This window comes from Colossoma macropomum, unplaced genomic scaffold (genome assembly GCF_904425465.1).
Source record: "Colossoma macropomum unplaced genomic scaffold, Colossoma_macropomum, whole genome shotgun sequence".
Lineage (NCBI taxonomy): Eukaryota > Metazoa > Chordata > Actinopteri > Characiformes > Serrasalmidae > Colossoma > Colossoma macropomum.
Genome location: NW_023494806.1, coordinates 17892672 through 17919850, shown reverse-complemented (window position 1 = coordinate 17919850; position 27179 = coordinate 17892672). Strand labels below are relative to the sequence as shown.

The 27179-nt window shown below is 39.7% G+C and overlaps 2 protein-coding genes and 1 long non-coding RNA gene across 4 annotated transcripts in view; all 3 read left to right on the top strand.

The window, feature by feature from the left end:
- Nucleotides 1-8168, top strand: part of si:ch211-204c21.1 (disabled homolog 2) — a 41958-nt gene extending 33790 nt beyond the window's left edge. Inside the window, exons 10-15 of the mRNA XM_036597900.1 lie at nt 663-1280; nt 2418-2571; nt 3813-4313; nt 4457-4530; nt 4677-4779; nt 5282-8168. Coding sequence (XP_036453793.1) covers nt 663-1280; nt 2418-2571; nt 3813-4313; nt 4457-4530; nt 4677-4745 — 1416 coding nt within the window. The 3' untranslated portion in view covers nt 4746-4779; nt 5282-8168. The remainder of the gene's footprint in view (nt 1-662; nt 1281-2417; nt 2572-3812; nt 4314-4456; nt 4531-4676; nt 4780-5281) is intronic.
- Nucleotides 8169-10071: 1903 nt separating this feature from the next.
- LOC118827542 lies at nt 10072-13366 on the top strand. Its single transcript, XR_005008877.1, has 3 exons — nt 10072-10178; nt 11163-11408; nt 13276-13366. It is a non-coding gene; the product is annotated as an uncharacterized LOC118827542 (long non-coding RNA).
- Nucleotides 13367-13561: 195 nt separating this feature from the next.
- Nucleotides 13562-24633, top strand: LOC118827541 (transcription factor TFIIIB component B'' homolog). Of its 2 annotated transcripts, none has more exons than XM_036598940.1 (15): nt 13562-13850; nt 15854-15960; nt 16133-16189; nt 17045-17167; nt 18413-18546; nt 18747-18841; nt 18943-18997; nt 19344-19472; nt 19610-19870; nt 21688-21900; nt 22096-22266; nt 23147-23228; nt 23324-23507; nt 23614-23687; nt 24357-24633. In XM_036598940.1, exons 1-15 carry the CDS (start codon nt 13593-13595, stop codon nt 24514-24516), a joined length of 2103 nt encoding a protein of 700 aa, XP_036454833.1. In that variant the 5' UTR covers nt 13562-13592; the 3' UTR covers nt 24517-24633. The 2 variants fall into 2 exon arrangements, with proteins under 2 accessions (XP_036454833.1, XP_036454831.1); XM_036598938.1 differs by having other exon boundaries at nt 23324-23534.
- The last annotated feature ends 2546 nt before the right edge of the window (nt 24634-27179 follow it).

The window sequence follows — 27179 nt, the reverse complement described above, 5'->3', positions numbered from 1 at the left end:
CCTGGAAATAAACAACAGACAGTTTTAGTATTTTGAAAATATTGAAACAAAGGAAAGTTCTGACAAGTAAAATGAAGAAGAATAAATATTAAAGATTCTGCACTGTTCCTAGGTCACTATTCAAATTCAAACAAATTCATGACCTTGTTGATCATGATAAAGCCTTTGTACAAAAAGTCTTATCTCTGCCATTAAAGCACATGTTGAGATGACTCTCAGCTGGATTTGATTTACTCATCAGAGGCTTTTGCACAGACTTGTGGGGCTAAATGGGCTCAAAATGACCTAATACAAAAAAACTTGAAATGTATGTAAATAATTTAAAGATTCTAGATTTCATTCAAATTGTTGTGCTGATAATATAATTTGTAATTTAAAACTTTGTTTTAAATTAGAAAAGAATGCAAAATAGTTCATTAGTGGTCTCAGACTTATGGACCCCACTGTATCAGTTGGCTGATATTATTGGCTAAAACTATTGGAATCAGTTTAATTTTTGACCATATAAAATTAATATAAAAATCTGTATTGATCAGGCCTTAATCTCTACTCCTTAATGAGTAATATTGTGGTCCCATATTGTGTGTTACATAATAAACAACATGGTCATGTGAATAAGGTGAATTGCTGATGTAACTAATGAATGTTTTGTCTTCTCTCAGGAATCTGAGGACATCCTCTTATTGGATCTGTCCACTGAGATAGACAGCAACCAGAACTGTGTGAAGGGCAATCCCTTTACCAGCTCCTCCTCTTCCTCTGCCCTCAGTGTCCAGTCCAGCCTCTCGCCTGAAAACCCCTTCTCCTCCCAGCTCAGCTTCTTCCCCACCCCCAGCCATGATCCCTTCAGCGACGACCCCTTCTCCAAAAGCGACAACCAATCAGCGACTGCTGCGGTCAATCACAGCTCCAGTCACTTTTTCAATGGCGGACCCAAGAACGGCGACTCCGACTACCTGGCCCAGCAGTTCGACCAGCTCTCCAACAGGACAGTCATCCAGGCGCTAAGTAACGGCCAATGGCCACTAGATGGCAGAGCAGCAGACATGGGTGCCTGGACTCAGAATGACATACCAGTCAGAGAGCAGAACGGCCACAATGGAAAGGTAACACCAAACCCATTTTTGGAGGCTGCTGAGAAGAACCAGCCAGTTCAGAATGGAGTGAAGCTTGAGAACGGAAGCAAGCCAGAGCCGGCTGTCAAGCAGGCCAAAGATTCGGTCATCATAAGCCCACCTCCGCTCAACACAAAAGCTGGCCGGGGAAGGAGGGCTATGAAGGTGAGGATGAATTTGTGGGTGATGCCACAAAAATATTGTGTCAGAATAATTGAAAGATGTTTTCATAATATACAAAATGTCTGTATATATATATATATATATATATATATATATATATATGCACATACACATAATGCACTAGTAGTGCCACATATCAAAAAAGCTATCAAAATGTGTTTAATCCAGTTAAACAGGACTAATTGTGTTCTCTGTTTAATGAAACATGGAGTTCTTTAAGTACTGCCTATATTCATGATATGCTCAGAAAAAGTATATTATCACATTAAAAAATATACCATAATGAAACATATCACAATCACAATAAAATACTGTCATATTGCCCACCTCTAACGCGGTCATATGTGTCTGTATGGAGTATTTTACAGCGGCTCTGAACATGGCTCAGCCTGTCAGATTTTAGAAGTGGCAGCTGTGCATTTCATAACTAGTGTTTTCAAGTTGACAACAATGGGGTTTTTATGCAATAGTTGAAGGTGACAAAGTTCAATATTAACGTCTTTCGGGATCGTACACTATATAATCCCAAAAGACGATAATTGTATAAAACTCTTTAAGCCAGCGCTACAAATGAAAGGTTTTGTTACATGCAAGGAGGCACTGGTGAGTGCAGGAAGCTCTGGCTCCTCTGGAAGCTTGAGAGAGTTCTTGTCATCCAGTCACAGTTACAGTAGCTTGAAACTTACAGAAAATGCTGTGCTTCTTACATAGTGTTCTAATGACTTGACTCTTTTTTTAATGCTTCAGTGAATGACAAAAAGTAGGTAAGAACACATTCTTTGACACATTGAACTCTTTATTTGGCTTTCCAAGCTTGAAAGAATAGTTGGGTAAAAAATTTAATTTACATAATTTTCCTCCTAACCCAAATGTAGTCAGTCAGCCAAGACACAATTGGTGCCTAAAAGTTTGGTATCACTTTATTTGAACTTACTAATGTCTATCACTTTAGTATGAGGCCCCTTATGTAAATACGGTATCACCAGAAATGTCTTGGCTATCAGCTAAATTTGGGGTAAGGGGAAAATTAGGTAAATTAGCTTTTATTTTCAGTGTTTGATGCTTTACACAGGCAGTCAATTCATGCACAATCATAACAGTTTTCTCTCTCCTCTTCAGTCCCCAACGAATGAAAAAGCTGGAGCGGATCCGTTCACTTCACCCAACCAGTCGGAATCGCCATCTCCTCCTCAGCCAGACAGCACCCCAGCCAACTCTGTCCCTTTTTTCAACAAGAGCCCCAGCAGCTCCTCAGACACCCTCACAGGCCTTGGTAAAATTCTGAGAATCAGAAGAGATTAATCCTTTGACCTTTATGTGAATATTTTGACCTTTCTAACACTTCAGAAATGGCATTAAAATGTCAGCATTTGGCATTCAGATGCAATGGAGCGTTGTGTCTGAATGCATAATTTATATCACTAGCATCACCTTCTATCTTGTGTGGTGTCTAATGCTTTATGATGTCCTAGAGTGTAATAGTCTGCTTTAGTTTATTTTTATTGTGTTGGAATGTGAATATTACAGTGTAATAGTATAAAATAGTTTGAAAAATGTTTAAGAATTCATAAAAAAAAAATCTTATTACAACGTTTGCCTCTTACCCCAAATGTAGTCAGTCAGCCAAGACATGTTTGGTACCCAAAATTTGCTTCTTTAGTTTCCCGCTAGGCTGTGAGTCAAATGTAACCCCAAGAAACTGGCCTTTCCTTCCACTCTCTTTTCTCCCATAACTCGTTAACTCATTACAGTGTGGTGTCTGCTCCACCAAAAATAAACTGGACTAATTTACCTCTCTCACTCTCACTTGCCGCCACTCTGTACATAGGAGATGGAATTGGTGTATTTTGAACTGTTTGCATGTGTTTATTTGTGCCATCTCGGTGTAATGGTAATGACAAAGCTTTCAACCGCTATAGCTGATTGCCCACTACTGCTACTGTTGATACATATCTTTAAATGCTTAACATACTGGGGCGATCTTAACAGGTAACAAAAAAAAAAAAGATCTGCTGCAACCTTTTCACCAACCCAACACATCCCTTTTATCATCCATGGTGTCATTCAAACTCCAGAGCTATTATGAATGCAGCTAACATTATAACAGCAAGAGAGAGATTGACAAAGGGTGTAAGAGTGTCTGCAACATAAAAAAAATCACTCATTAGAAAACAGACCCAAGCCTGATCCAAGCCTGATGTTGAATGTGAAAAATCTGCCCCATAACAAGATATTTCATCAGTAGCAGACCTCTATGACATCAGCTTTTACTATTACTTGCTAGGTACATCAGCCTCCAAGAAACAAGCTTCAGATGACAAACATGACTTGATTACATTTGGGGTAAGGGGTATTTTAATTTTTGGCCTTTAAAACAGTCTGCTCCTAAATCAGAACACACAACATACGTCATTTTACAAGAGATACAACAGTATCTGTTGTAAAATGATCTCTTGTAAAATGCAGGCAGGGTTATGTTACCTCCCTTAAAAACGTGTTTTCTCTCTACTTTAGGAGGGTTGTCTATTGGACCCTCGTCTTCTGCCTCCACTCCTGGTGCAGCCCCATGGAGCCAGCCCCTCCCATCCATCTTGCCCTGCAACAACAGCGTCTCCCAGCCTTTTGCTCAGCCTCCGGCCTTCTCCACCTCTCCAGTACCCAACTGGGGAAGCAACTCTGGAGTTTTTGGGACCTCCCCCACCCAGCAACTTCCATCCTGGGGCCAGGCCACCACTCCTGTTTCTAATGGATCCTGGGCCCAGAACTCCACCCTGGGGAACCCCTTCCAGACCAGCATCTTTCCTCCATCTTCAAGCCTAATTGCTGGGAGTCAGCAAAGCTCCAGCCCTCCTCCACAGATCCCACCTCGTACAGCACCTGCTAAAGAGCCCCCTAAGATTGACAGTAATGCCTTTGTAGACTTGGATCCCTTAGGAGAGAGGGAGAAGAGGGATATCAAGGATATGTTCAAGGATTTCCAAATGGCTAAACCACCCAATGCTCCATCTAAAAATGGTGAGAGGATGGGATTCTTGTTCAAAGTAGATTCTCTCACATTCTGTTTTGGTGTCTTTAATTTGCCTTGGTTTGCATGTGTGTAACTACGGTCATCCTTTTTAATGACCAGTGTTGTTTAATACAGTGTCTTGTGTTTACAGAGCCGCTAAAAGTAGGTGGCCAGAACCTTTTTGATAACCCTTTCGGAGCTTTTGGAGCACCAACACCCGCTACAGTAAGTATTCTTTTCTCTGTAAGAATTATAGTTGTAATATATACTATATTTGACCAAATTTAGATTCATTATTTTGGTACATATGTACTTTACACTCCCCATCTTGTTTTTCATAAACAGTTTCATGCCTGTGCTGAATTTTACAGACTGCTCCTGCTATCAAGGCCATAGGATCAGATCCCTTTAGAGACCCATTTGGAAACCCCTTTGCATGATGGCCGTTCATGTCCATAGGCCTGAAAGGCTCAAGTAAGTCAAAGAAAGCTGAGAGAACCTTACTTCACCCAAACACTGATCATGTGGTATGCAGCTAGTTACCTAGTTTCAGAAAGAAGTGATACCTTGATTTCTCATAATTTGCATTGTGATGTTCATTCTCCATCAGTGAGGGTTTAGGTGCCAAAACAAATGATTAATCATAATTCATTTTTACATGACCATTTATCCCTTAAAAAAATCAATTGTCTGTTTTTGTTACTGTACCTTTAAGGCTGATATATAAATGAGGCCTAATCTGATTGGCTGCCCTAAATTATGCCTCATTCAGAAAGAACACTTGAAACACTCTATATAACTTCAGCATTAATGGCTAGGGTTAAACGGCTATAGGCTGATCAGACAGATGGGACTGTGCTTAGGTTATAGAAGGGTGTAATAAAACTTTGGGCCATCAGAGGGGTTCAGATTAGCTTTTTCTGATGTAAGAATCTTGGCTGTTCTCCTCCTAATGTTATGCCTTTGATTTTCACAGGGGCTCCCACTGAAACACAAGCTTTCCATACAAAAGTGCAACCAGTTCCAGAGCAGATCTCCAAGCCCTGATGTCACTTTCATCCATTAGTTCCCAAACTGCCAAAGTTCCATGGAGCCCTTCTCCTTTACCGTACCCTGTATTCACTCTACACAAACACAGCAAAGTAGCATACAGTCTGAGATGAACCTTCATGACCACATCTTCATGACCACATCAGCCTAAAAAGTGTAACCTTACATGTACGCTGTCATGACTGGCAATGGCAGTTGCTTTGGATTACCTGGCACTACACCAGTGGTTGTGGTGGCCACTGCCAAAAAAAGCACAAAGTCAACCAGAGGAGACAAATGAAGTTCTCATTGCACAATTAATAGTAATGGAAGAAAACTTTCTTTGAAGATGACTGGACATACAAGAGCATGCCTTAGATCACTCTTTTGTTCTTCATTGCAGTATTATTCCTTGTGTCTTTAATTTCCTTTTATGCTTTTTCCTTTCAAGATGCTTGATCAGTTTACATTTATCGTAGATTGCGCCTGATTGGTCGCAGTGGCATTTTATGACAAACTTATTTAGTGGTATAGAAGCAGCATTGCCTCTTATCAGTTATGAGAATTAAATGATACTTGCTTTTCATTAGCCAGTCACAAACTGCTTGGTTCCCCAATGGATTATATATATATAATAGCAAACTTCTGAATACCAGCTGACATGATTAGTTTTGATGATGGACTCTGGACAGACAAATAACGTCACTCCTATGGAGGTGGTGGGTAAATGGACAAGCTTTTCCTGGCAGTCTGCTTTATATTGGTGACGTGCATTAAAATAACTGTTCAAAAGTTTGGAACCATATTCATGATTTTTGTTATTTTACGTACAATATGATTAGGTTGGATTTAAAGGGGGATGCTATTACTTTTTTCAAAATTCTGCTTAATGCAACAGTTGAGATGTAAGCAAAGTCAGAGTGAAAAGGTGCATTGTAGAAAAACTTACAAACTCAGATTTCACAGTGGTGATAATAGTATCCAGGATTCACATTTTATTCATAGTCTAAAATGAACAGTGAAGCTACACGTGTCTTATTAGTTTTACATGTAATGTTGATACTGGTAAAACAGTAGCAAATCCAAGATATTAAGCTTTCTCTTGGTACGATTATGCCTTACAAAATGTACTTCTTCACTACGAATGGATTTTAAAAGATAAATTTTAAGTCAAAAACTATAATAAAACAGTGTCTCAGGCATCAGACAATGTAGTTGCAACTGTTTTGTGTAATAACTTTCTTTGAAGGAGCTTTTAGAGGCATTAAACTCTTCAGATGTCTGGTTCCTATCACCACCACAACAATTCTGATTCTGTAAGTTTAACTAGAATGGCACATTTTTCAAATCAAACCACTCTGAATGACTTCATTGCATCTTAACTATTTAGTTTGGAATTTAAAAAAGGTGGAATTCCTGTTTCAGTATTATGAACTAAACTCCAGTGTGTATTTTTAGATGTTTTATTCAATATTTTGGAAAAAAAAACATAATTATTTTAAAAAAATATTTAATTAAGTTACCTGCCTCAAGATTTGCCCAACACCTTTGAAATGTAAGGCATTCTGGATGTCAGTTTTCTAAAAAATGTCATTAATTTTGTCAGTCATTATAGAATCATCGACCGCAGTGTTTCTCAACCTTGGTCCTGGAGGCTGCTCTGCACATTGTGCTGCTTTCTCTGCTTTATCACACTCACTTTAACCAATAATGGGCTGTTAAAGAGCTGATTAGTTGGATCCGGTGTGTTGGGAGCAGGGAGAACACTAAAACGTGTGGGGCAGTGGACCTCCAGGACCAGGGTTGATAAATGCTGACCTACTGCTCATCATTCTGGACACATCCAGGCTTGACGGGAAGACTAAATCGTAAGTGGGGCATTTGAAAACATTGAGGGGGTATCCATGTACCACAAGTCACATATTGTTCAGGAGAGCCACATTTACAGCAATTCACCAGAGGTCACCCCATTTAGGAAATGTGCTCTCTTCTCACAACATATAGCGCATCCCTATAATGCAGCCAATACATCTTATTTTTTTTCACAGCTTCCTCCTTATTGTTTGAGACCTGCGAAGTGATACTAGAATCATTTTATCTGGAACCATCTATCAGAATCATTGATTCCAAGCTATTGAATGGTCATACACAGCATCTCAGCAGTCTTGATGGCATCTGTTCCTGCTGTCCTTTGAACTTGATCCTTTGCTCTGTTGCTCATATTCCTCTCCTTACTCAGTTACTAAGCATTATCGAGCTTAAGAGCTCTCTCTCTGTATCTCTATTCAGATGTGTTAATTTGTTTTGCATGGACACTGATCGGCCTGAACCGTTCAGCTAGTACACGAGAACATCGCTGACCACTTGATGGCATTTTGCTGCACTCTTACTTTTTCACCATGTTACACCGTCCATCAAATTAAGTACAGGAAAATGTTTTCAGCACTATGAGGTGTACAGATTGAGACTTTCACTAACCGCTGATGCGTGTTCACCTCAAAGACTCTCAAGAGTTGAAGGATAAAATGAAAAGACGATCCGCCTGTACTGTACTGGAAGTTGAAGCGAGCCTTGTCATAAAAGAGCTATGTGTGTTTGGAACTGTGTGTACTGTATTTCTGTGTACATATATAAATATATCTACTCTATTGTGCACTATGCCATTTATCGTGGATGTTGTATAACTGAAGTCAATCGAAACTGTAGTTGTTGCAATAAACTGGAATTTCAGTTAGTGGGATGGGCTCAAAAAAGTGTCCTATTTATCTGTAATACAGTATTTGAGTATATTCAAGTATGCCTTAAAATAAAGCAATGACTGGCTCGTCACTGAAGGTCTGTGTGTCAGCAATTTTCACATTTTCCATGTACATTCCTTTTTTTTTACTAGTCACACTTCATTAATTGGTGTTCTGAATGGTCACTTTAGTGCATCCGTGACATCAGTGAGTTGGTGAGTTGAGCAAAAGTGTAAAATGGTAAAGTGGGATGAATAAGCTTCATGCTGCATTGCTCTTTGAACGACAGGAGCCAATCAAATATAGCTATCATCAGGGGTGGACAAAGTAAAATTCTTTTTGGGACACTTGCTTTCAGTTTTTCAAAGAAATCTGCAGGGATTTTTTCGAGCCCCTCCAAACTTCAGTCTTTGAAGTTGGAAACATTGAGGTCTGGATTCTGGGGTGGTCAGTCCATTGTTCTGAGAACACCAGCAACTTTCTTGTTTGATTTTTTCATATATACACCAATGAGGCATAACATTATGACCTTGTTTTACGCTCATTGTCCATTTTATCAGCTCCACTTACTGTATAGGAGCACTTTGTAGTTCTACAATGACAGACTGTAGTCCATCTGTTTCTCTGCATATGTTGTTAGCCCCCTTTTACCCTGTTGTTCAGTGGTCAGGACTCCCATGGACCCTCACAGAGCAGGTACTATTTGGGTGATGGATCATTCTCAGCACTGCAGGAACACTGACATGGTGGTGGTGTGTTAGTGTGTGTTGTGCTGGTCTGAGTGGATCAGACACAGCAGTGCTGCTGGAGTTTTTAAACACCTCAGTGTCACTGCTGGACTGAGAATAGTCCACCAACCAAAAATATCCAGCCAACAGTGTCCTTTGGGCAGCGTCCTGTGACCACTGATGAAGGACTAGAGGATGACCAACACAAACTGTGCAGCAGCAGATGAGCTATCGTCTCTGACTTTACATCTACAAGGTGGACTGACAAGGTAGGAGTGTCTAATAGAGTGGACAGTGAGTGGACACAGTGTTTAAAAACTCCAGCAGCACTGCTGTGTCTGATCCACTCGTACCAGCACAACCCACACTAACACACCACCACCACGTCAGTGTTACTGCAGTGCTGAGAATGATCCTCCACCCAAATAGTACCTGCTCTGTGAGGGTCCATGGGAGTCCTGACCACTGAACAACAGGGTAAAAGGGGGCTAACAAAGCATGCAGAGAAACAGATGGACTACAGTCTGTAATTGTAGAACTACAAAGTGCACCTATATAGTAAATGGAGCTGATATAATAGACAATGAGCGTAGAAACAAGGAGGTGGTCATAATGTTACGCCTGATCAGTGTATATTCTATATAGTATGTTAAGCTTTGGCTCACTAGACCTTAAATGTAATGCATAAATGTAATGCAGTTCTCTTTGCCACCGCCAGACGGTGATACATTACTATAATCTCTCATGCTGAAATACTCGAGTTACGTTCACGTTGACTACCAGTATTTCATGATCATCTGTTCACCGTAAACGGTTCTTCCACTGAAAATGCACGAGAAATAGCAAGTCGTATAAAACATTTGTACATAAATAAATCGCCTGCCTTGCTTTCGTGAGGAAATACTGACTCGATATATTTATTTTAAACATATTTTATTTGTTTAACATTTATTTTATTGCTTTTAAATGAATTTAATCTATAATTAAAAAAATTCAAAATAGACTGTGTCTCTCCTTCATAACCCAGTAGGCTGACTTATCCCTCAGACTGGTCAGAGCGACAGGACCGCTGGAGAAAGGCTCGCCTGTCAGCTCACATGAGCGGAGTGTGTTGATAACAGCCGGTACACGTGCGTCAATCAGTCCTCGCCGACTGGCTGGAGTCGCTGCAACTGCAGACGGCAAATGTAGTTTTTTCCGCCTCGGTGAAGCTGGAGAAAGGAAAGCGCTAAGACTTCATTACCCATAATCCCCGGCGGTGTGGCGTTCCTTACTCCGGCGTGGTCGCTCACTCGCAGACCGGCCGGTGTGTGAGAGTGTGGGCAGAAATGTGACTGCGGGCGTCTTTCACTGCATTTCATCACTGACAACAGCTGAAGTGAGTCTAACGTTTTCTTGCTGCCGTGCTTTCTCGCGTTTTCGCGCCAGTCTTTATTTTGTTCAGGCGTTTCTGCGGCGTGTCATCAGCTCTGCTGTCTCAGCAGCTGCGAGCTGAATCAGTTTGCTGGAGAAGGTCCACTGCATGTCATTTGCACTAACTTGCCTTATTAGTCCAGTTAAAGGAGGTGCTTTAAACTGAGGGCTACTCTGAATGTGTCTCTTTAGCTGTCAGCTTTCCTCTTAACCTTATTACAGCTCAATTCTCTGGTTTCTCACGTGAATTTGACAGTTTGGTGAAACCTTACCACACCATGTCCCAGAGGTCACTGGGGTTCAGCCCACGTGTTACCTGTTCAATAGAGCTTACTGGTCTTATCTTCTTAAAGTGGTACTTTAGAGTTGCAGTTAAAGAGTCTAGAAGCCCATGCAGACATGATAGTCTGGACTGTCTAACATGGTCTGCTTACTCCCATCTTAAAGCGCCCATAGCATGGAAAACTTTTCTCTTACTTTTTTGAGTTTGATGTAGTGTGGAAACATGGTCAAAGTTTCAGCACATACTGTTTATTCCCCGGTCCATACAGTAAACTAAGCTGTAAAATTGTTTTTGAGTTCATTGTTTTTGTGATGTCACAAAAACTAGCCTATTTACATATATCCGCCTATTCTGCCTACAGTAGTTTAGCTCCGCCCGTTCATACAGAGGTTGTATGGAGCATTTCAGCCTAATTTAACCAACTGCTATTTGAGTGAGGTGCAATACAAGCCAACCAATCAGAACAGAATGTACATATCACTTAAAGGCACAGTAATGAGAACAGAAAATAGTAAAATATAGAAAATGTAACATACTCACAAATTGACCTTAAAATACAAGAAAAATGTAGAACTTGAAGCTAATTTAGTAGTTATAAGAGTTGGACAGTGATTGTGTAGAAGAGCTGTTTTGCATATTTGCAAAGAATTTCCTTCATTTCTTCAGGATGATGCGAAGAGCAAGAATCAGTGTTAAGCCTAACTTCAGGCCTGGAGGTCGAAGCCTTCCAGCTGGACAGCAGCCCTCACAAACTCCTGCAGATGGAAACAACACCCCGCCCACAGTCACAGCTGAAGAAGCGGTCAGACCATCACCCTCTCCCCAGCGAAAGCCACCAGTGGAAGAGCCTGCAGAGGCAGTGGGTGTTGAAAATGCCCCCAACTCGCCTTCAGAGAAAACCTCAGCTGATGTGTAAGTGCTTCTTGCCTGCTGATGACCGTTCAGTCTGTACTTTTATTTAAAGCATGGGAACGTTTGACCACGGCCCAGTTCATCCCTGGCATTAGCATCCATCTCAAGCAGTCAGATCAGAAGTGTGCAGTGAGTTATAAAGTCAATTATGCCGGACATTTTTCTGTGTCTCGAATGTGTCTGCAGTAACCGCTCGCTACTTCTGTTATCAGACAAAAATGTCCAAGGTGGCTAGGTAGTGATAAAATGAAAACTGATGGCAGGATTTATTGTAAATGTGACATAATAGTGACAGTCAATATGCCACAATCAAATGCTGGCAAGGTAAATTAAGGTCAGCATTTCTCGCTGCCCATGTGCTCAGATATGTCCTCATCCTCCTTAAGTAGTTTTTTCATTCATGTCGTTTTAGGACCACCTTGTTTTTAGCAGTTCTTGTGTTCTTTAAAAGTATTTTAAAACTGTTTCATTCATTTTTCAACTCAAAAAAACAGCAATAAACTCTTTTAGAGTACTGCATGTTGTGTCAGCCAGTACTAAATTCTCACATTGGTGGTGAATTCGATGTGCTAATTTCTCAAGGCTGATTTTAGCTTCATTTAAACTTCCTTTTCACCTTAAATGATGCAGCTGCTACATACTAGCACACGTACAGGCGTTGGATTGTAGCTGCTACATCACTGAAAATGGCACAAGGCATGAGAATAAGAAGTTAACTTCAGCTTCATCTAATCTTTATCCACTGTACGAGACATACTATCAGCAAACCAGGGCTGGGCCAGTTGAGGTGGGGGCAGCTAGTTTAACCCCTAAATTACCACAAATATACGCTCAGATGTACAGTTTGTAGTTGGTCTGAGCATATATGTTTTAGTTTATACATTAGCTCACAGTATCCAGCCCAAAACACTAGTGGCCCACCAGGGAATTCAGCCAACTCTCCCGAGTACCCACTCTGGCATTGTGCAGTTGATTAGGCCGTCTTTTCCTTGCTGTCTGGGACACATTAGTGTTCACACTATCAGTGTATGAGGTCGTATGCATCCTAAGCCTCCTGTTAAGGTGCTTTGAGTGATCAGATTACAGTGTGTCTTCAGGGTACATTGGACCCTGTTCACACCTTACTTATCACTGTCCATTTGTGATTGGACCACCCAAGATGCATATTAATGTTAGGTGTAAATGGGGCCTATAATTCGACATCAGGAGAGCTATCTGCCATTATTTCCTTAAGCAAAGCACTGAACCCCAAGTTGTTCCTCAAATCTAATTTATTCTAATCTAACTTAATTCCAGTTTTCTCCTTATCCTTAATATAGCTAATTACTGAAGACATATCTGAAGTCTGAAGTTTGCTATCTTAGTTTAGCACTGTAGCTACGAGGCTAAAGTTAGCATCAGGCAAATTCTAAGTGTTATGTAATGTCAAATAGACTTGCTTTTATGGCTTCTGACACTGTATGAAGACTGTTTAATTGTATAAAACTGTAAAAATAGTCAAAATTCAGGCTGCTACTACTGTTTTCAGCAACGCAACATAGTTTTGTCAGATTTCATAAATAGCATCTATAAAATTATATAGATAAGTTTGTGATATAGTGTCAGAAATCTGCATAATCTTGCTGTCAGGGTAAAATCTCACATCTCCAAAATGATAGTTTTACAAGAGAAGTAAAGCATTCTTAACTTTTAATGGCAGTAAATGGAACAAATGTTTCCAAGGAATTTTGAGTTAGCTACATTAGCCTCATTGCACCAATACAAAACTAAAGAAGCAATTTTTGGGCTACAATCATGTCTTGGCTAATGTAAAACTGGCACACTGAACATCCTGTGGATATTATTCTTTGCTCTATATTTGATGTAGAAATAATGGAGCACGCTCAAGCTGCACCACCACCCCAGCGGCTGTTCCACAGAGAAGGGTGAGGGTCTCGGCCACCCCAAAACTTGTTGGTCCTAAAGCCAATTCCACACCTCAACAGTCCACCAGAAAGCCTCGATCTGTGCCATCAAAATTACCCAAAGAGGAAGCTTCTGGCTCTGTAAACTCTGTCAGTCTCTCTGAATCCACCATATCAAGCTCCAAAACCCCCACAGAAGAAACCAGACAGTCTTCTGCATCACATACACCGTCTTCCCCATGTGTTCCTTCAGCCTCTGGCCTTTCCAAGCCTCCAATCCATGAGAAGAAGTCAACGGAGGACTCGCCACCATCACCACAGCCTGGACAAGTGCCTCAGCAACCTGTCTCATGAGCTAGAACCTCATAAACGTCCTACATCAGAATCAGAAATGCCTTCAAGCTATGTGAAACTATCCCGTTTTGATGAGCCAGGGTCTCAACAGAAGGGGGCTGAAATGTTATCGGACAAGGAGAAGATCCTGAGAGCCCTCAAATTGAAGGCACTGATGAAAATTGAACGGAGGAAAGATATTAAGGTGAGGTCAGCCTTTGAGATCTGTTTTTTCCAGTTTGTTCTAGAAGTCGCAAAGCCTGCTATTGTTTTAATGTTCATATGTTCTGAGAAAATCAGTTGGAGCATTAAGCCATGACGGGGCAGTGCATTACAGTGGTTTTCTCACAGTTAAGGCATGTGGTTTAAACTAGGGGTCTGCTACCCAACCACAGTCCAACAGGGCCTGACAGAATATCACCTTTCTTGGTAGGGGTCTCATTTATCAACCGCATATGTGCAGAGTTTTGTGTGTAAACCTCACAGGCACAGTTTTATGCACTGAAAGTGATTTAGTATTGTGTTAATTTTGGCTTTTCACAGTTTTTCTTTCTGTCAGAATTGGATGTAAACAAGGCTTGGCTTGAATTTGTTTTCTAATGATTGATTTCTTATGTAGTAGATTTAGTAAAATATGTCTGTACATTTTGCACACATTTCTCCTTTGTGAGTGCAGTCTCTACTGTAGTCTGGCATCCCTGCAACAAAGCCAGTCTTACTAGCTGTTGGTTGGATGGATGAAATAAAAAGGCAAGGATAGTTTATTTACATAGCACCTTTAATGCACTGCTGTCAAAGTGCTTTACAAACGAGAAAATAAAATTAAAAGTTAAATTCATATAAAAAAGTGCTGTTACAGAGGAAAAGGGCTAGGAACGCTAACAGTGAGTGCGTTTACATGCCACTTAATAATCAGATCACTGCAGAAAATCAGATTTTGTCAGTAATCCGATCAACACGTTTACATGCACTTGTGTAATCAGATAATGGGAAACTCTGGGTCTACATGAGTCAGGAAGTAATCAGATTTCTGCTTTACAACCAGCCAATAAACACACAGATGACAACATGATGTTAACGTAATGTAAATCTCAAACTTCTTCTTTTTTTTTTTTAAACATCGCGCCACTTTACCTGAAACTATGAACATACATCATCTAGAAGATGAAGAATATTTAAATCTTTAATTTTGTCAAGCATGTAGTTGGTTTCAGCGTCGCTCCAGAAGTGTTTTGCTGCCATCTTGCGGCAATGCTGCTCGCTTATTTCCAGTGCCACGGTCAGTTTTCGCACATGTGCAGACTGAGAAATCAGACAGAAATCCGAGTAAGAGTAAACATGAACTGAGAAATCTGATTACTGAGCTAAAATCCTGCTCTCTTTATCGGATTTCTAGACCTTACTCCGATTTAAGAGATCAGAGTATGCTGTTTAGATAACCATTTGAATAATCAGATAACTGCAGAAATCCTATTATGATCACATTATTGAGTGCATGTAAACACACTCAGTGTGCTGCTCATATAGGAACGTTTTGGGCCTAGATTTAAACGTGTGTAGTATCAGGGCCCTTCCAACGCTCTCTGTCAACTGGTTCCATTTAAGAGCAGCATAGTTGCCAAACTCTGCTTCTCCATGTCTGGTCTTAACCTTCGGCAGCCGTGAGTTCTGCTCGGCTCATATTGCTGCATCAAATAAATATGCTGGTCCAGCACCTTTGAGTGATTTTATAGACTAGTAAGAGTATCTTGAAGTCTATTTTGTAACAGACAGACACAGACAAGAAGAAAGCTCACTAAAGGGAAGCTGGGTCAGGGACATTATTGTTACCATAACATTACAGTTACCTCAGATAAAAACACACTGGTCATGTACAGTGTAGAGTCTGTGATAGTATTTTGAGCGGTAACAGTAGGAGGACTGGCACATCGTCTCTTTAATGACTAATTTACCGTGGATGCAGCCATTCACAGCAGCTACCAGCCAGAAGCAAATGTTGATGTGACTTCCTTGCAGTTAAGTCAGTGTTGGCTACAGCAAAAAAAAGATTAATTGATTGGTTTGATAATCGATCTCTACAAGTAGGTTTCATATTTAACAGTGTCTGTTGGCTTGGTTGGATCAGGTGTTTTTGCTAAGTTGTGAAGTCAAGGAAGGTTTTTCTTGGAACATACAAGGAGTTTTTTTTCGTTCCGTTTCATGCTTTAGAACGGGAAGAGGGAGGTTAGACGGAAGCCAGAATACACTCCTATGGACCGCAGTAAGATGACCATGAGGGACCTCATATACTACCTACCAAACACCAGCCCCATGCGGTAAGATGTTCTAATGTTTTCTTCCAATTTTTGGATGTGCTATACAGTTAATTCCTGAACTTCTAATATTATGTTGCACAAAAAAAGAAATCTGTTCACCCTTGCATGGTAGTGTAATATGCATAAATACACAGTATGTATTAAATCATCTGGCCTTTCGTTAATGTAACAGGGGCTCCACGGTGAGTGAAGAGAATGGAGAAGAGGCCGTTGTTCCACCATCACCAAGGTAAGCTGCACTACAGTGAGTTTCAAACTTATTTGTTACCAGATCCCAGTGTAGCTGATCTCTTCCTTTGTATAATAGCTTTTTTGCCACAGATAATATGTTGATATGTCCATATATGAAGAGATGTTGCTCTACTCAAAGTAGCAGAGCTGTAAGACCAAATCCAGGGAATCCAGAGAAAAATTTGCCTTTGCACACTTTGTCCCAGCATCAATGATGCATACTTGAATGGTTCTTAAATGGTTCTTGAATGTATGGTTCTAGGAAAAAGTTTCAGTTGGTACTGAACCTTTATATTATGTGGAGATTCTTCATTTAAACATCTCCTTTGCAAAAATGACAAAAACGGTTCTTCAAAGCTCCACTGTGATCACCATTCATCCACTTGAGGAGGGAGCCAAAAGAACAACCAATGTCACAGAATGTTCTCCTGCGCGTTGTGTGCAATTACACATCTCCACCAGAGAAGTCTCCAAATCCCCAGAGCTTACATATTGTACCTTTTAAAGAACCATCCATTGATGGTTCTTCTATGACATCAACCCAAAGAACCCTGTTTGGCACCTTTGTCTTACCTCGGGTAAGATCCTTCTGGTTTTGAACATGACGTAGCTATCGTGTCGTCAAGAATTGCCACTGAAGAGCCTTGGGTAGTCAGAATTTGAAAGGCATTATCTCAGATGGGAAGCTGCATCATCTAACGATGACATTACACTGCTCAGGGACTTTAATCCCAAAAACAAGTGACTGAGATTTTGCGCAGCTGAAAGATGGAAATTACTTTAACCACAATTCAGTTCAGTGTGTGAAAATGTATTGATAATCCGAGTTCTTGACAAGCGATTGTGTTCTCAGGCTGCCAGTGAAGGCACCAGAGTTGGAGGAGGAAGAAGAAGAGGAGGAGTGTGAGGATCAGGATGTGTTGGTGCCGAAGGTTAGGGTAGCAGAGGATGGCTCGATTGTTCTGGATGAAGAAAGGTAGCTCTACCCTGTCTACAGTCACATCTTCATTGCTACGCTGTAGATTGTTTTAAAGCAATAGTTTGACCGAAAATCAAATGTGCACAATTTTTCCTCACCCCAAATATTTCCACAAAGGGGAGGCTATGGTGACTCAGGCTATAAAGTGCATCTGGGGCGGAGGGACGAGGCATTTCCCATTCAAACCTCAGCTTCAGTACCTATCTGCAGAGAATAATATAAGATAGATTATTTAGAGGAATGGTTTGGCCACAAATCAAATATTGTGTTAACTACATACCTCAAACCACACTGAGTTGTTATGGAATCTGAAATAGGCTGGCTTATGTGGTTTCTGGCACTGCATGACATAATGTTGTATATAAAAATGGAGAAACGTACTGTACAGTACTCTACTTTTGCCTGGTTTTATAGATAACTGCATATCATGAATATGATTTTAGACAGGATCAGTTTTACGCTGGGAGGTGGGGTAATGTTACCACATAAAGTGGGTAATGTTAACGGCTGATTCACACAAAATAAAACGAAAACAATAAAATTAAAGAGAGGGGAACAGATTCACACATAGCTGTGACACCAAAAAAGTTCCATACATCATACATTCGGCTGCTCATAGCATGTCCAAAGATTTTATTTAATCCTAATTTACCATAATCCCATTTACCCTAACCATCCACTAAGATGTCTTAAGTGAATGAAATGTCATTAATGTTGTCATTAGCTTGGGAATCATACACTTGAGGTAGGACAAAACATATTTGCTTGATTTAGACCACGAATCAGATGCTTCTTTGCGTGTCTCCACACTTAAAAAAATACACAAAAACTCCTTTTCTACATATGATGGCCAACATGGCAATTCACATGGGATTAGAATAAAATGGAGTTGTTTCTACCGTTAAGATAGAAAGTGGATTGGGATGGGAGTAAAATCAATGAGAAATAGCTGTAATAATTACATTATCCAACCTCACCATGTAAAACTGCTTTACGGTGTCAGAAACCACGCTTGTCTGTTTGAGATTACATTGAGGATAACAGGTATACATAACAGGTGTACATAACCTTCCATTACATGTTAGTGACATCAGCCTTGTGGCTCCAGTGCTAAACTGAAGAAATTCACCAAACAAGATCTCAGCTAAACTATATTTGGGTTAAGAGGAAAACTGTAAATTTGAAATCTGGCACAACCGTTGCTTTAAGTGCGGAGAGGTTCTAACCCATTTTGTGTTTAAGTTTGACAGTGCGAGTTCAAAGGAACTCTAACACCAAAGTGGTGGAGGGCTCGACGGCCCTGTTTGAGCGAGGCTCTACTACAACATACTCGAGCTTCAGGAGCCTTCACTATGTGAGGAGCTGGTCAGTTAGAGGTTGGTAACACCGTTCTGACTTTGGATGGTGGATCCTGTTGATTATATAGTGTTACTTCAGTTCATTTGCTGAGAGAGAGATTAGTGATTTTTCTCTATGAGCAGTGTTATCTGTCAGTTTAATTGGTGTTACACTGCTGCTCACAACAATTTAATGTTTAATCTCTATTGCTGATGTTTACTGATTGCGTCTTTCTCAGAGACAGACATGTTCTATCTGGCCATCAGCATGGTGGGGACAGATTTCTCTCTCATTGGTCAGCTGTTACCTCACCGTAGCCGTGCAGAGATTAAGGTAGTTTCTTTGTTGCCTGTTCTGTATTGTTTTGTTTCAGCATTTTGGAATTTCTCAGTTCTTCACGATTTGACATGATTTGTTTATTAACTTGATTACAGAACAAATTTAAGAAGGAGGAGAAAACAAATGGATGGAGAATTGACAAAGCATTCAGTGAGTGCTCTGTGACTTTTTTTATTTAAATACCGCTTAGAAAAGGTTGATATGTAACACATACAAGTTTGATACCTAATTTACTCAGATTTGTTGAAAGTAAGAGATTTTTCTGAAATTCTCATTTTTTTTTATTTCTACTATTGAATTTCACACATTACAATCATATATTGTACCGTTGGGATAGGCTTCAGCGACCAAGAGGAAAGCAGCTGAGATAATGTGTATGGGTGATCATATATTGTCATATTTACAAGTGACTGCTTGTATAGATTAACTTTCTGACTAAAGTTTGTGTTTTATAATGTTTTTACTAGTTGAATGATATTTTTTTTCCTCCCACAAGGGAACAAGCGGCCCTATGACAGGGAGTTCTTTAGCTTCCTGCTGGAGAAGGTTTTGGCCAAAGATAAAGAAAAAGGAAAATCTATCAAACTGGTCATGACAAATCCCAGGAAACGTGGGAAAGCCAGAGGTAACACTGTTTTCCCAGAGTTATAATCAATAATGAAAGTTCCCTGTAAAAGTCTAAAGAGCAAGAGGGGTGATTATATTTCTTGAAATTACTGGAGTAACTTGAGCTCCTGTTTATCTTGTCTATTCTTCCATCAGGTAAAAAAGCAAAGCAGAATGAAGAGGAATATCTCAGCGGTTCTGGTGCAGATGAAGACTTTGACATGGAGGACGGAAGTTACATGGATACTGAAAAAGAGAATGAGGGTCTTCCCAATGTGAACAAAGCTGATAACTCCTTTCCTGCTAAGAAGAAGCGCAAAGGCACAAATGACATTAGCAAAGATAAGGATAATGAGGACTCTGAGGAACAAGGCAAAGAGAAAAAGAAGAGTAAACGTGCCAAGAAAACCAAAAAAGGTAAGTGTTTTTATATTTGTCAGATTTATTACATAATCAGCTGATTGCAGTTATTTACTACAGTTGTTAGCTTTCACACTCATATTTTGCTGATGCACAAAAACCTAATAATAAAATAATAATAATAATAATAATAACTATTATTATTGTTGTTGTTATTATTATTATTATTATTATTATTATTATCTTCATTTTAAATTTGAAAGTGTCCCCTTTGTATTGTCTTAAAGTTTAATGATGAACAGACTGATAGATATTATCCAAAATACCAAAAAATCTTGATACATAAACTTTCAGAATGTTTTTCTCCTCTAAAGTTATCAATTTGGAGATACAAGGTTTTGTTCTAACAGTGATGATATGTTTACATTGCAGCAAATGGAATGTGAACAGCTAGAAAGCAAGATAGCTAATCAGACAGTACTTTTAATGCAAATGAGAAAATTTGGAATTTTAACTTTAATACAAATAAGCAATTGAAATGTTAATCACAGTAATTTCTATGGCAATTAATTGTCAGCTAAAATTTAATTATTGTGACAGGCCTAGTTTATAAAACCACTTATACCTATGGGTTAACCCTTGAATACCTTGATTCTTCAATAGTCCTGGGCAGTATGACCATATATCATTATTGTGAGAAATTATGTGAACATACAATACAATACACTTTTCTAAACATCATCTAAACACGTTAGTACTTGTAGGACACTGAGCAGCTGCATGTTTCATTATAAAGAGAGCAAAATTAGTCCCATTTAACTAAACTTAGTGCAATACAGTGTGCGAAATATTGAATAAAAATCTTTGTATTCACAGTTTTTGATAGTATTTTATGAAATGTAAAACTACCTTTTTTTTTCTCTGTTCCAACTGATCAGATGTCTGAAAAAAAACATACTGTGTCATTAAATGTATCGTGACATTATGTGTCAGAAAAATTTCTTGAAGTAATGCAATATTATATGTTAGCCATATCACCCACTTGTAGTATTTAATGACTGTACCTACACTTGTCACAACATGTTACTGGCAATAACAAAATAATAAACTAAAATTTTGCTATATTTTGATGTTTTCTTTAGCACTTAGGCCTATCTAACCAATGCAAATTGCAAATTAAAGTGATACTTTAATGATAATCTATGATAGTATAATGATATTTTATCAGCCACAAGACAGACGGCTCCTCTCCACTAATGAAGTTGCAACACCTTAGCAACCAGCTGGGATACTATAGCAATGGACTAGCAATATTTAAGCAACCACCTGGGATACCAGCAGTGTCCTAGGAACACCTTAATAACCACCTAGGATACCAACTGCCAAGTAACACCCTAGCAACAACTTGAGATACCATAGCAATGGCCTAGCAATATCTTAGCAACAACCTGTGGTACCCTAGCAATGGCCTAGCAACACCTTAGCAACCATCTAACAACCACTAAAAACACAGGAATACCATAGCAACCTCATAGCAGCATCAACACACCTGATCCAACTAATCAGGTCATTAACAAGCCCATGCTTAGTTACAGTGGGTATGTTAAAGCAGAGAAAGCAGTAAAATGGCCAGGACACTGGGCCTTCAGGACCAGAGCAGTGAAACAGTGGTCTAGGAAGAATGTCAAAGGAACATTCATGACATTCATGTATTTAACAATACACATACTATATGCTGCAACCATGGTCAATCACTATGGTCTGCTCTTTATGCTGTCTGTGTCAGAAATTCAATATAGATGGTCAGCTTCTGAGCATCGTACAGATTTTGTGTGTCAAATAATAGGATTCAAAGGTATTGTTTGTCGTTTCAGCCATGCACTCTCCTGAGGGTGACGCTAAAGGTGAAAGTGGCCTTTTCAACGCAGACGGCGGCTCTGTAAATGCAGATAAGGATGACGAGCTTGACTCAAGTATATCTGCTCCCAAAAAGAAGCGCAAACGCTCAAAGAAAGCTGAAGAGGAGAGGCAGGATGAAACGTCAGTTGAAAGAAGCAAAGGGAAACGAAGCCGAAAGTCACTTAAAGGTACCAGCCTGCATTTGACTTCAGATGACATTTACTGATGTTTAACATTTACCACCTCATTAACATTTGCTGACATTTAGCGTTTTCTGACTAATTAAAATCTCGTGACAACACTTCTACTGAATTACCTTTCCCAGCGAGTGTTCATACTGAGTCTGAGCAGTTTTTCTTGATTATCTGGCTTGAAATTCACAGTTGGCGATAACGCTGACGAATCCATCGGTGCTGATGAAGAAAATGGCATTGTGGATGATGATGACTCTGCAGCTGCAACAAAGAAGCGTAAACGTTCCCAAAAAAGTGACCTGAAAGAAGGCCGACCAGCCAAGGAGAAAAAAAGCAAAAAGGGAAAAAAGTCACAGAAAGGTCATTTGTTTACATTTAAAGGAATAGTTTGGCAAAAAAGAAAGTTTATAGTTTCATAACTAGTAAATCAGATAAGACATGCTGAAGCTTGTGTACACCAGTTAGGCCTAAATCATCACACATTTGCCTCAAACCACATGCAGTTAAGTAATCTTCGATTGGTTATGTGGTATTTAATACTGAATTGCATAGTATTATTTATAAAAATGAATAAAAAACAAACTAACACAGGGTAAAATATAACATGGATATTTTATTTTGTGGAACAGTTTATGCACAGTTTAAAAACATGGTACACATATTATGCAAATAACAAATATTACATACTTCATATTTTTACACATACTTCATACTTCACAATTGATATTTATTTTGATTCATATATTTTCATGCGTTTAGGTTGGAAAGCTCATCTGACTCAAATAACATTAATTTGTATTGAATTAGTTGCATTTGCATTGATTTACCAGACTTTTTGGTGCCTGTCTCGAGTAGCCTCTCAGTGTGGTAGACTTAACCCTGTTTATGGGGAAAGTTGCAAGATTTGCACTTTTTGCTGCTTTCAGCAAAGCTCTTCATAAACAATAGACGCTAGAAACAAAGTTGCGATAAAAATATATTAATCTTACTTAAGTTCTATTAAGACAAACACTTTCAAGTGCTTAGCTACTGTCATGTGCATAGTTTTCATTTTTGTTGGCTACATTAGCCATGTACTTCAAAAGTGAGCAAGCAACCTTCAGACACCAAATGTCTTGGCCAGTAAACTCCATTTAGGAAAGTTTAGCTATATTTAATTTTGCTGTCTTAAATTCTGCTCCAATAATATCAGCCTTTGAAATTGTAAATGAGATCTTTCGTCTTACTATGTTCTCTTCAGACACAGTAGACGATGAGGGAGCCGCAGAAGATATAGAAGCTTCAGTAACTGCAGAAGATGGAGAAGCAGCTAAAGCTAAAAAGTAACTGAAGGCCCTCTCTCAATATTAAAATCCACATATTTCCGTTCTTCTTTTGAACTAATCTGCTATTTTGTTTTCGTTCTGTGGTCGAATAGGAAAGACACTTTCATCCCAGCTGAACTGATGGATAAGCCTCCACAAAGGTCTGTCAGGCAACCTAAGAAACCGAGGCCTAATCTGGCTGCAAGAAGGCGTAAGGAAGCCTCTGAACCAGAAACTACTGATGGCGACGAGATTCATGAGAGTCAAAATGAGAATGACAGCACATTAATTTCGGAGGTGTGTGTCAGTGAGGTCAAACACAAGGTCAGATGGTTTTGTCTCTGGTTGATTATATATTGTATGCTAAACTATTAAGTAATTTTCAGTTATTTAATTCTTGTAGGAAGAGGTCAGTTCCTTGAAGGCCGACAAACTCCAGCAACAAGCCGTGGTTGTGCTGGAAAGGACTCCCCCAAGGTGTTTCTCTGCTCCTACTTTCTAATACGTCCCAATTCTGTTTATTAATTCATGTGTTATTTATCAACAATGTTTCTGATTTCAAAAATATTCAGACTCAAAGGTGCTACCAAAGGGGGTATTGAGTGTCTAATGTAGGTGCTGTATTGATAGGTTATTCAAAAAGCTTTTAAAAGGGGAATTCCACCATTTTTTTCTAAAATTTTAAACTCAATTCAGTGGTTCAGATGTAAACAGTCATTCAGAGTGGTTTGATGTGAAATAGTTCGTTGTGGAGAATCTTATTGGCTGATTTTGGTGATGGGAACCAGGGGTTGCAATATCTGCAATATAAATATAAACAATTTATTTACAATCCAGAACCACTAGTAATGTTGATAATGGTATAAAAACATAAAACAATGTCTCAGGCATGAGGCAACACATTCTTAACCATTTCATGTATTAACGTTTTGGCACGTTTAGAGGCATTAAACACTTCAGAAGTCTGGTTCTTGTCGTCACTACTGTGACTCTTAGTTTCTCTTGAACAGATTATTTCACATCAAATCAGTTATGCTAAAATATTGAAAAATCTGTGGAATTCTCAGTTAACGTACTGCTTATGGTTAATTTTTCTGCAATATTACTGATTTGTTTGTTCTTTTCCTGCACATTCTCACATTATAGGGTGCAAAACCTCCTCAGCCTTTCTGAGGTCCAACAGGAGAGCAACGAATCAGAGGCTTCTATGAATCTACCTGCTTCTCCAGTGACTGGTGAGAGTTCTTCTGGGCCAGCAAATAAGGATGCAAAGAGCCGAAAGAGTGAAGCGCAGTTTGACTGCTGAGAGGAAGAAAGGGAAAAGAAAAGCAGTGTTGGATCAGAATGAGGCTGAGCATGATCCAGGTACCTCAGCTGAGGATATGCAATGTCCAACAGTTCTGCTAGAGCAAATGGTCACTCAGGAATATGAAGATCCAGAAGCTGGGAACTCCTTGGATGAGGTTAGAAAAGAGGCCAACTCATGCTTTACATTAGTGAAGTGTTCAGTCAAGCAGAAATCAAATTAACAAAATTCTCCCTTGAAATATTATCATGTTTACTGTCTGTTTACTTCTTTAGTTTTGCAACGGAGCCACGAGAGTAATGTAGCTAATACGCAATGTAAGCTTATACCCCTAGAATTAGCTTTGTGCAAACTGCATGCCTAAATCATCACAATGACACAATGAAACTGTGTCAGTTTGTTTGACATACTGTCCTTTTTTCATACAAAAGTACGGTATATGTCATACATAGTCAGAAGTGTTTTGAGGCAAGTGTGCTGATTTAAGTATGCAGTCCAGTCTGCTAGCTACTATCATGTCATCCGACATTATCTGCTATTATTACGTTATAAATGTTATATTTTATGCTACATTAGCCTTATAGCATCAGTGCAAAACTAAGCAAGCAAATCCAGACATCAGATATGACTTGGTTGATCAACTACATTTAGCCTAAGGGGAAAAAACTTCTTTTAACTTTTCCCCTGTTTATTAAACATAAGCATTGGAAGCATAAGCATTGTTTCAGAACAATAACTGGCATATTTTTTGTTCTCTTTCAGAACCTGGTTGACTTTTCATGCCTTCATCATTTAGATAGTAAGTTTATCTTCATATTAACACACATATCTTTGTGGTTATTTATGTTCTGCTAAAAAAATAATCTGTTCTCACCTAAAGGTCACATGTTCCAGAGAAGGCCAATGGTGGTGTTATCACGTGAAGAAGTGGACATGATCCTCAATGTTCAAGACCAAACAACTGAAGACGACCCATCAGTGAGTCCTCTGGATTTATCACTAAACACAGAGCTGTCCTTTCAGCTCCACTGCAGCAACCTCATGGGGGAGGATGCTGAAGCCGCTCAGATTGAGTCTGTAGTGGAAGAGCATGGAGGAGAGATCTCACCTCAGGAGATGGCTTCGTCTAGTGTTGTTCTTGAGGAGAAACACTGTGAAGACATGGGATTAACTGAGGCTGAACTGGTGAGCACAGAGATTTGAACTTTAGCTGTACTGACATATTTGGATACTCAAGGGAAGAAATGCTTTGCTCACTTTCCTGATTACATCCACTTTCTTCTTCTTTTTAGGACCAGTCTCATATCTCAACTCCAGCAAAATCAGAGGGTGAGATCTGAAGCTATCAGCATGGCTTGTTTTATTTTTTTCACATTTGTTGATACTGTTTGGGTGGCTCAAATGTAATGTTATGTTGGCTAAGCGTCCTCACATGTGTAGATGGTACAGGGTGAACAAAGGTTACTCACAGTCTGGTACCAACGTAACTTGCGTACCTGTAACGTGTTTTGAGTGTAGCGATGAGTGAGGTTTGTTTATTTGACTGTAATGTTACAGTACTTCTTTTCAAGAAAAAGTAAGTACATTACTGTCATTACTGCTTGTTGGTGAGCCTTCTCAGACTGTTCATGTTCCTGCCCCATGCAGTCAGCAAACAACTAGAGCCAGCCACTGTAGCAGCCTCATCTTTCTCGGAGAATTCTGAACCACAAGTTGATTCCAAGACCGATAAAGGTAAGACCATGACTTTGTTCATGCATCCTCAAAAACATTTAAGTTTGGCTTCTAGACCAGCAATAAAACAGTGGTTGACTCTTACAGATGTGACCACAACAACAAAGGAACTTGAAGGTTTTCCACCTTCGGTAGCTCTGCAGACTGTTGCTTCTGAGGACCCCATCCACTCAAAATCTGATGCACCTGTGATCCATGAAACATTATTTTTTCCAGAAGCTGTGAAACATTGTGCTTCTTTGCCATCCCAAGATGTTGTGGAGGAATCAAGAAATCAATCTTTGCTAGTAACCCCAGAAATCAAGGAGGGCTCCCAAGGGTCTGTGTTGGCATCTTCTGATGTGTTGGTGAGGTCACAGGATTCTGTAGAGATTAAAGCAGGATCGCAGGGTTCTGAAGTAGTAACACCAGAAATTAAGGAGGGATCGCAGGATCTTATGTTGGAAACGCTGGAAGTGAAGAAGGGATCACAGGGGCCTGTCTTGGCAACCCTGGAAATTAAACAAGGGTCACAGGGCTCTATAGAGGCAACTACAGAAATTAAGGAGGGATCACAGGGATCCATTTTGACAGCCCTGGAAATAAAGGAGAGACCAGGGGGGTCTAAGGTGCCTGCACCAGTGTTTAAGGATGATTCTCAGGAACAGGACTTGCTAGAGTCTCCAGTGGAACCTTTTGAAATCTTGGAGAAATCAAAGATGTCTGTAGTGGTAACACCAGAAATCAAGGAGGGATCGCAGGGTCTTATCTTGGATACCCTGGAAGTGAAGAAGGGATCACAGGGGTGTGCATTGGCAACCCTGGAAATTAAAGAAGGGTCACAAGGCTCAATAGTGGCAACACCAGAAGTTAAAGAGGGATCACAGGTGTCCATCTTGACAGCCCTGGAAATAAAGCAGAGACCAGGGGGGTCTAAGGTGCCTGCACCA

Bases quoted from the DNA above. Each gene is read 5' to 3' on its own strand.
- LOC118827541 (XM_036598938.1), top strand. From the start codon at position 13,593: ATGAGAAGAAGTCAACGGAGGACTCGCCACCATCACCACAGCCTGGAC. The intron at 18,998-19,343 runs GTGAGTGCTCTG...TCCTCCCACAAG, and splicing joins GAGAATTGACAAAGCATTCA to GGAACAAGCGGCCCTATGAC. The intron at 23,229-23,323 runs GTAACTGAAGGC...GTGGTCGAATAG, and splicing joins GAAGCAGCTAAAGCTAAAAA to GAAAGACACTTTCATCCCAG.